This window comes from Zingiber officinale, chromosome 1B, assembly GCF_018446385.1.
Source record: "Zingiber officinale cultivar Zhangliang chromosome 1B, Zo_v1.1, whole genome shotgun sequence".
NCBI lineage: Eukaryota > Viridiplantae > Streptophyta > Magnoliopsida > Zingiberales > Zingiberaceae > Zingiber > Zingiber officinale.
The window spans coordinates 4,550,354-4,560,031 of NC_055986.1; the positions used below are offsets into that span (position 1 = coordinate 4,550,354).

A 9,678-nucleotide genomic window follows, 5' to 3' on the forward strand; every position below is an offset into this window, starting at 1 on the left:
AGAATAATTGTAAATGATAGAATGGATACAAAGGGAAAATTGAATAATTTATGATTGTAAAAATAGGTAAATAAAAGTTAAACTTAATGTCTATCAAGGAAGTGAAATGGTAGAGGTATCTAACTCGTTATTGCTAAAAAATAATAAAATCTTCCATTTTTATAAGACATAATATGGATGAATGCATGAACATTTAAATTTAATCAACAAGGAGTATCGTAGCACCGACTTAATCAGTGTGTTAGTGTTAGGTGTGGTTTCTTTTCTCCAATCTCAATGAGCAAGAGAAACACAGAGAGGGAGAGTTAGAAAAAGGGAAGAGAGGGAACTTTAAAAAAAAAACTTACATTTTTATTTTGCATTGTATGGAAAGCATCACAATGAATGAGAAATGTAACGAGAGTAGATTATGATTGAGATATTGAAGAGGAATATATTAAATTTTATAAAATAACATCCATGATTAAAAATAAATTTAATTTGTTAAAAAAATGTCTCTTTATGACTTTATCCATTGTAACCCTAATGAGATCTTTGTAAAATCTGAAACTTTGATAGATTGAAATCATGTAAATATTTACTCACATGTGCCCTATTCTTTTCTATTCTCTACAAAATATACATAAAAATATATTTAATTTATTAAAAATAATAACCTCAATGTTTAGAGAATGAGATTATGTAATCTTTTATCACACGAATCCTATTTTTTTTCCATTCTCTTAAAAAAATATATAAAAATATATTTAATACATTAAAAATAAGGGGTCCCAATAAAAATTGTGCCCTAAGGATAGCCATGATGTGTGATATAAATTTATGATGCAACCAAAATTCTTATTTAAAAAAATATTCAATATATTGAAACGAAGAATATTACAAAGAAGCTATTATTTTTTAAATATCTTTATTTTTATTTTTTTTTTATAAACAGTAAGTGAATATCTATCACAAAGTGTAGGAGTTATAAATTAAGTATAAGTAGAAAATAAATTCCACATTTAAATATAAAAGCCACAAATTCTATAATAATAGTTATAGAATATTCAATTGTTAAAATGACAAATTAATGTCATAATATTTATTTAGCAAGTTTGTGAAAATTAAAGAAATGCACACCAATGACACGTAAAGTAAATTTTGTTCCCAACTAAAGACACCATATATCTCCATAAGAACATATCGCGAAGCTATCACTTGAACATTATTATCAACAAACTTCAATAGATGCTTTTACTGCTTGTCTTATGCATAGTATATGCCCATGAAGAACCAGATCCTTGTTGTGATAATTAATTGAGCCGTTCAGGTTCTCATTTCAATTCCAACCTTGCCTTCATGAGTAACCATGCGAATTACATGCAATACAAGAGACAAATAAAGAATGATCAGCAATGTAAGTAATGCTAATTATCAAAGATCTAAAAAAAATTGTATGGCAAAGAAAATACTATAGAAGCTAAGGAATGCAAAATAAAAGCTCTCTATACATGAAAATAACTGGCGTCAAGGGTACTTACTCTCCTATATCATATCTATCTGCGTAGAACTTTTGTGACTGCTCCTTCAGCGTTGGATGAACATTGCCAAAGCAATCGAAAATTTCTAATGACTGGGGAAGCCCGGCCTCGGGTATCGCTGGAATCTGTGGACAGTAGCATATACGAAGTGTTTTGAGGAAGGGAGAAAGTCCTATGTCTGGCAGCGATTGGAGCTGTGGACAGTTGTGTATTTTTAATTCTTCTAGGAAAGGAAAGCTATGCAACAATTCTGTCGGCAGAGATTGTAGTGCATCGCAAAAACAAAAGCTTAGAGATGTAACAGCAGGGAGGCTTCGCACCAATATTTCCTCCTCAAATATCACCTCCTCGGAACATGAATTAATTTCAAGTTCTGTGATGAATGGCAGTGAGTTTCTCAGAGGAAACATTTTAAGCAGAGCAGTGTTGTCCACGCATAAATAACGCAGAGATGACAAGAAGCTCGCTGCTTGTTCATCTTCTACATCCAATTGAACCAGAGGAATAGACGTTTTATGTGGGCAATGCCTTATGGTCAATCGAGTAACTAAACGAAGGTTGGGCAAGCATTCAGGCAAAAGTTTTGAATATTCGCCACAGTTGTCCAATTCTAATACCTTGAGTGAGGGCGGTAGATAGCAGCCACCTTCCCCATCATCTTCCGTTCTGCTATTTAATATGAGCTTGGGACAGTCTTCTATTCTCAATATTTCTAGGGAAGGAGGGAAGGGAGGCAATCTCTTTAGTTTGGGACAAAGGCAGACGCGAAGTTCACGCATGCAGGGAAATAGATCTTTGCCCTCAGTCCAAGACCACTCTCTCAATGCCGGAAAATAGCTTAACTCAAGCACTTTCAACTTTGGAAAACACTTGCCTTCAAATTCATGACTCAGTCGTTTCAAAGCAGGCATGTTGGTCATGCGAAGTTCAATCAGATGCAAACGTTGACCAATAAATGGCAGAACGTCATCCCATCCCTTGCAATTTGCTAATTCAAGTTCTTCCAAATTGGATAGAACTTTCGGCATCAACCAACTAGGTGACCTACCTCCATTGTACCCTTCAATTTTCAATATTTTAAGTGATTCGTGTGGCTGCAGACCTTCAATTACTTCCTCTTCCAACTTGGCATCCTTCTTATCATTCCATTCCAATACCAATTTATTTAGGCGGACTTTGTTCTTTAACTCAGCCTGCTGTGCTTCTGTGCTATCAACAACATTCTCAAGATTGCAAATACCAAGTGTTCCATGAAGCTGTGTCATATCCTTTAGTTGTCCAAGCTTGAGTCCATCGTCCTCTTGAACTCTAAATATTGACAATTCTTGAAGATTAGTTAGTTTCCGTACATCCTTTATCATCTTCCAAAACTTGGGATCTGCATAAATGTGTCTCAGATTGGCCAACTTACTCAATTCTTGTGGTACAGACTTTAGTTCATCACACCCTTGTATCTTCAGCGTTTGCAGATTATAAAGGTCGCATAATGAGTTAGGCAAAATTTTAATTTCAGAATTCCACGATATATCAAGGTAACGGAGGTGAATCAATTTACTAATATGTTCAGATAACTCCTGCAAGTCACACCAACTTACATCCAGAACGCGAATGCTTCTTAGTTTTTCAAAAATGCTATCGGGAGGTGATTTTGTTCTCAACAGCAAGGTGTGCAACTTGTCGTATCCAAAGAACTCCAATGGCAGTTTTCCTTCTACACGTAGATGTCGAACTATGGAAAGCGTATTTGTTTGTCTTTTTATTTCAATACTACATGTGTCTTCCGCAGAAATCATCTCAGCTAAATCATGTATAAGATCATGCATCACGAATCCACCAAATTTGAATTCTTGAAAGAAAGACCTGTTAACAAACTCAAGAAAATAGTCACTTCCAACATCTTCCATCCTCTTTGTGTTTTTATCTTCGATGAAGCCTTCAGCCATCCACATTCGAACCAATTCAGCTTCTTCGAACACGTAGTCTTTAGGGAACACCGAGCAAAAAGAAAAACACTGCTTCAGATTTTCATTAAGATATTGATAACTTAAATGCAGGGCTGGCATAATGTCATCTTCATCTTGTTTTACTTTCCATATGTCGCTCTTCATTATGGTGTCCCAGTGTTGCTGGCACAAATCTGATTTCAAAACACTGCCGAGTGTCTTTGCGGCTAATGGTGAGCCCTTCAACTTGCGAGCAATCTTTCTACCAATGTCTTCTAGCTCCGGATAGTCTGTAGGGTCGAGTGTGCCAAATGAGCATTTCTTGAACAATTGCCAAAAGGCATCTTCGTCTAAACCATGGAGCAAAATTGGTTCCACCAAGCTAACCATTTTTGAAACTTTCATATCTCGAGTCGTAACAATGATTTTGCTACCATGAGCTCCAACTTTAAGTAGTGCACAGAATTTATGCCAGATACTCTTATTATCGCTCCACACGTCGTCAAGAACAAGCAGAAACTTCTTATTCGCAATATGCTCATGGAGTAGTTTTTGAAGAGGTTCTAACCCCATGCTATCATATTGCTTTTGTGGAGTTACTGACTGTATTACAGATTTAGCGAGTCCTTGCACAGTGAAATTGTCAGACACACAGACCCAAATCTTGAGGTGAAAATGAACCTGAACTCTATTGTGTTTGTGCGCATATTGAGCAAGAGTAGTCTTTCCAGCCCCTCCTATCCCGACAATGGGCAAGACGGAGAAGGTATCAGTGACAAATTCCGATGCAGGTTCCACCTGATTAGCTGACCCCAACAACCAGTCTACCACTTGATTCAGTTCTTTGTCTCTACCAAACAATATGTCCGTCACCGGGGAAGAGCATGATTCTCTGGCCTGAAACTTCACCTGATCTGGTTGCTTCCCTCTATCATTTGATGGTAACACATTCATGATGCTCTTCATACTGTTAGCAATTCTCTCCAGCCTTCCTTGAATCTCCACCACGCTAGCTCTCATGGCATCTTCCTCCAAGGAATGAGAAGAACCAAACAACTTTTCTTTTGCAACAGAAAAAATGTTTGGAAGGCCACTGGAGCCGCTTGCCTTGTTCTCTTCTTCACCTTTGACCTTCTGCCTGAGGACATGGTATTGGAACTCATCTATCAAGTCCTCAGCATCATAAGCAGCATCCTTGAGTTCCTGCATCAATCTCTTCCACTTGGTGTTGTTGCTCCGACTAATCTGCACCTCGTCAAGGATGATTTGAGTCTCCAGCAACGAGATGCGCAGTTTATCCATGTCCGCCGCGAAACCCCGGCGTTCGGCAAACAGTTGGATGGATTTATCGCTGGCCTTATCGATCAAGGTCTGGATGAAGGCCTGCGCGAACCATCCCCCCACCACTGTTAGTGACACCGCCATCTGATTGCAGATCAGAGAGCAGCGGCAGATTCTTGCTCTTCTTTCAGATCTGCAAACCAAAAGAGCAGCAAAAACAAAACAAAGACCGTAGTAATCAACGGCACACGTCTCGTAGTAGATCGAACTATTGATTTGATTGATGGCAAATTATAAGGATTAATATATATAGCAAAGTAATATATATGTATAAGCTAAGAGATTTGATTACCTCCAAATAAAGTGGATCTAGAGGTGATCGTTGAGTGTGCGATGCTTCTGCAAACTACAGAATACTCTCAGGAAGCAAATCTTGCTAAAAGGAAGTTGGAGATCAAAGCAAAGTTGGGCGATGCTTCTGCAAACTACACAATACTCTCCGGAAGCAAATATTGCAAAAGGTGAGTTTGGAGACAAAGTCAAGCTGTAGACTTCCGAGTTTCAGTTCAGTGGAAGCTTACTCAACCAGGATTAATTAAAAATATATAATACATAATATACAATATATAATATATAATATAATTACAAAAATCAATCTATCAATTCAACTAAATTCTCTCCCCTTCATGTTTTTTATATGGAAGCTTACTAATTAAATATTAATTAAGACTATTTAAATTATAATTACATAGATAAATAGATCTATTTGGACCATTAAATTCATTAATCTCTCTTTCATTATTTTCTGCCGTCTCACTTTTATAAGCCGAAGTTTCTAGACCATTAGATTTATCAATCCCTGATTCATTTTTTTACCTCGCTTCTTAGTGTCATTTTTTCAGCTTATTTATTTGTAGATGCCGACAAATAATAGTTAATTTGTACAACAATATGACGAGTTAATGTGCCACAATACTTATTAAGTTCACACATATACTATTGAAAATTAAAGAATTCCACATCCATGACAATTTGTAGAGTCTTTTCAACTTATTTTTTTTTAAAAGGAATTCTTACTTACATATGTCATCAGTTTTTTTATAAAAATATTTTTAGTAATTTAAAATCTGAAATACTCTTTATGCTTCACAGAGTGGAATAATATATCTTTAAAATAAAGCAGCTGTGGTGAAATAGAATACAACTCAATATAAAAATAATCTGCACTTTAAATTGTGACCAATAATCTTCACTTTAAATTGCTAGTAGTAGGGAACTAAGACGATGACAATATAGTGGATTAAGATAGTGCAGAGTTTGCATAATATCATGTTCATTGATATGATGTATAATGGTAAGGTCTAGTTAAGGTGATGTTGTAGTTAGAAGTTAAAGGGATGTGACAGTCAGAAGTCAAAGGGACGTTGCAGTCAAAAGTCAATGGGGCGTGACAGTCAGAAATCAAGAGGACGTGACAATCTAAGGTTGAGAGTCCGCGTCGCTCCACAGAAGGGCTCTAATTGCCAAAAGATGCGGCTCAGTTAATACTCGGTCGGGAGACCCAGGTCAGGAATTTATACTGGTTACCTAGTCGGGATGCCTAGATCGGAAATTCAACATGTTTGCTTGGTCAGGATGTTCTGGTCAGGAGTTCAGAATGGTGGCTCAGTGTCAGGATGCCTAGGTCGGGAATTCAGCATGTTGACGTGGTCAGGATATTCAGGTCGGGAATTCAGCATGTTGGTGTGGTCAAGATGTTCAGATCAGTAATGCAGAATGAGTGCTCGGTTGGGATGTCTGAATTAGGAAGTCAGATTGGCCACGATGGGGCAGACTACTCAGAGACATCCAGGTCAGGAGTTCTCTTGTTGGCACGGTCGGATGTTCAGGTCGGGAATGCAGGCTCGATCAACAAAAATGACAACGGAGTCAAAAAATCGTAACCGCTTGTCAAAGAATATCTGATGTGTGTCAAGGTATATTCTAACGGTCTATGACTCGCTGATAGCAGAATCTTCCTTCGGCCTATAAGAAGATGCCAAGTATCCCTCACCGCCAGAGAAGGTCTGACATCCGACATTCCATGACACTTGCAGAGGCCCAAAGTACGCATGGTCATATAAAAAAGGGTGTCCTCTCTCCTGCGGAGGTACACGCACTCATCTTTTCGTACTCATCTTCTACTTTTCCTATTCGTTTACTATTCTTCTGGGGAAAAAGTATCTAACTTGAGCGTCGGAAGGCTTTCTCCGGGGACTTTTTCCCTGGTTTTTAGTCTCTAACGCTCTGTGTGCTTGTCTGAGTGCGCGTAGGGAGCTCCCGCTTCGTCATCCTCGTCACCACCCCCTGTCAGCAGCCTGCACAAACCTTCGTTCTATGTACTATGCCAGCAGAGCGCCTCAGTCACCCTCCGTCAGTGCCAGTGATGACACATCCGACCTCCATCTGACTCAAATTTTGGACGGGATCAATTTGGCGCCATTTGTGGAAACACACTTACTTGTTCTGGAACGTAAAGATGGAAGAGATCAACAAAATCAACGTGACCATGACCGCTAGAGAATATGAGCTATTCAAAGAAGCCAAAAGGCGTGCAGCTTCAGCAAAACAAATCACCGTTTCCCGATCGCATAGGATGCCTGAGGTTTCTAAAGATCCAACAAATATTTCTGATTGAGAATTTAAAAGAAAGCAGCTTGAGGAGTTTCCCCGGCCTTCTACAGGGAGCCCGGTCTGGGTTTCTATCAGCGGGACCCTGCGTGCTACAATCTAAAGAAGGAGCAACCTCAAACTTCTATATATGGCAGAGATCTCCCCTCCCAAGGACTCTAAGAAGAGAAAAACCATTGTCCTCAGGGAAGAGCCCAAGATAGAACCTGAAGAGCAAGTGTCTTTCTCCCTAAGGGTACTAGAAGAGAAGCTGCCTAAAGGGTACAAACCCCCTGCTATCGGGGAATATGATGGTAGTAAGGACCCTGAGGATCATCTTCGCAAATTCAGGAATGCGGCATTGCTACATCAATATAGTGATGTCGTCAAGTGTCAGGTATTTCTGAATACTTTGTCGGGCTCGACACAGAAATGGTTTGATGGACTGCCTCACGAGTCCATCACTTGTTCTCAAGATTTCAAAATCGCTTTCCTGTGTCACTTCGCCAGTAGCAAGAAATATAAAAAAATGAACCACTGCCTCTTTGCCCTCAAGCAGGGATCTGCTGAGCCTTTAAGGAGTTATATTAAGCGCTTTAATCAAGTGACTCAAGACGTCCCATATGCCACCTCGGAGATATTGATGAGCGTCTTCTCGCATGGATTGGTGGAAGGGGAGTTCTTTAGAGATCTCATCCGCAATCCTGTTAGAAACTTTGATGAAATGTTGGAAAGAGCGGCCAGTTATATTCACGTGGAGGAGGCGCAGACCGCATGTAGAAAAGTAGACAAAGCTCCAGAGCCTATCATGAAGCTAGAGAAGAGGATACCTCAACCGCTAGCCCAACCTCTTCCTCGTGCGCAGGAAGCCCGACCTCCCTTCCCACCTGGTCAGGATTCCCGGTTGGCTTCGCGGGTAGCCACAATCCATGCCCCCAGACCTGGTCCACGGGGCCCACGTTATTGTACCTACCACATACGCATGCCACCAATAATTGTTTCCAATTCACTCGGGACTCTCGACGTGCTGCTGAGTTAGGTCTGCCACTACCTGAGCTGGCTCCTCATGTACAGAATCTGTTGGATGAACGTGTCTGGGCTAGCCAAGCCGGAAGATCCCGATCGGAACAGGGTGGTCCAAGTATGCAGCAGCATGCTCGGGGTCAGGAGCAAGGAGAAACTCGGGAGGAAGAGAACATGAGCAATACTGCGATCTGAGAGAAAGGAATGATCTCCGGCGGGCCTATCGACGAAGATTCTGGCAAGGCGCGAAAATCTCATGAGCGTCATTTAGAGGTTCATGCGGTCGGATGCAACCAGGAGCAGGTTGCCGGGCCCCATCATCAGCTTCGGGCCCCAAGATCTAGAGGGATTGGAACTTCCTCATGATGACGCCCTAATCATCAAAGTAGTCATCGCCAACAGTCGCATGGCCAGGGTTTTCGTGGACACTGGAAGGTCAGTCAATGTCTTATTCAAGACTGCTTTTGAAGGGATGCAGATTGACGCCAACGAGTTGCAACCGGTGGCCACTTCCTTGTATGGCTTCACTAGCAACGAAGTGAAGCCCATGGGTCAAATTAAGCTGGCTATATCCCTGGGTGATGAGCCACTGATGCGAACCAGAAGAATTACTTTCATATTGGTAGACTCGCCCTCATCCTACAATGTCATCCTGGGTAGACTGGCACTGAACGAGTCCGGGCGGCAGTCTCCATTTTTCATCAGAAAATTAAATTTCCTGTAGGGAATCAAGTAGGAGAAGTTAGAGGAGAACAACGAGTCTCTCGAAAGTGCTATATAGATATGGTAAGAGTGGAGGCCCGTAAAGCGCAAAAAACCCTGGACGGAGGTGTTCATGCCATCCAGGAAGAACCTCTTGCTGCAACAGAAGAGCTCATTCCTTGGGAGGAAGTTCAGCTTCATCCTAAGTGACTGGATAGCCTCACCCGCATAGCAAGTGACCTGCCTGCCAAGCTTAAAGCGGACTTAGTCCAATGCTTAACACGTAACAAGGATGTCTTCGCTTGGTCTCCCGAGGAACTACCGGGAGTTAGACCCGAGGTGGCAGAGCATAAACTACATCTCTTGCCTAATTCTCGACCTGTTAAGCAAAAGAAAAGGAAGTTTTCCACTGAGCAAAATTAGATCATCCGAGCTGAGGTTGACCAGCTCAGGAAAGATGGTCACATCAGAGAAGTACAATACCCATCATGACTCTCCAACGTAGTCCTGGTGGCTAAGCCCAACAATAAATGGAGAGTTTGCATTGACTTCCGGGACCT

The 9,678-nt window shown here is 40.7% G+C and overlaps 2 protein-coding genes across 2 annotated transcripts; one reads left to right on the forward strand and one right to left on the reverse strand.

Moving 5' to 3' along the window:
- Positions 1–1,050: 1,050 nt before the first annotated feature.
- On the reverse strand, positions 1,051–5,325 carry LOC122047553 (putative disease resistance protein RGA1). Its single transcript, XM_042608915.1, has 3 exons — positions 5,097–5,325; positions 1,521–4,937; positions 1,051–1,334 (listed from the first exon to the last, which is right to left on the reverse strand). Exons 2-3 carry the CDS (start codon positions 4,886–4,888, stop codon positions 1,319–1,321), a joined length of 3,384 nt encoding a protein of 1,127 aa, XP_042464849.1. The 5' UTR covers positions 4,889–4,937; positions 5,097–5,325; the 3' UTR covers positions 1,051–1,318.
- Positions 5,326–7,544: 2,219 nt separating this feature from the next.
- LOC121967085 lies at positions 7,545–8,432 on the forward strand. Its single transcript, XM_042517474.1, has one exon. It carries the CDS (start codon positions 7,545–7,547, stop codon positions 8,430–8,432), a length of 888 nt encoding a protein of 295 aa, XP_042373408.1.
- The last annotated feature ends 1,246 nt before the right edge of the window (positions 8,433–9,678 follow it).

Excerpts from the sequence above, each read along its gene's own strand:
- LOC121967085 (XM_042517474.1), top strand. The coding sequence starts at position 7,545 with ATGGCAGAGATCTCCCCTCCCAAGGACTCTAAGAAGAGAAAAACCATT.
- LOC122047553 (XM_042608915.1), bottom strand. The coding sequence starts at position 4,888 with ATGGCGGTGTCACTAACAGTGGTGGGGGGATGGTTCGCGCAGGCCTTC.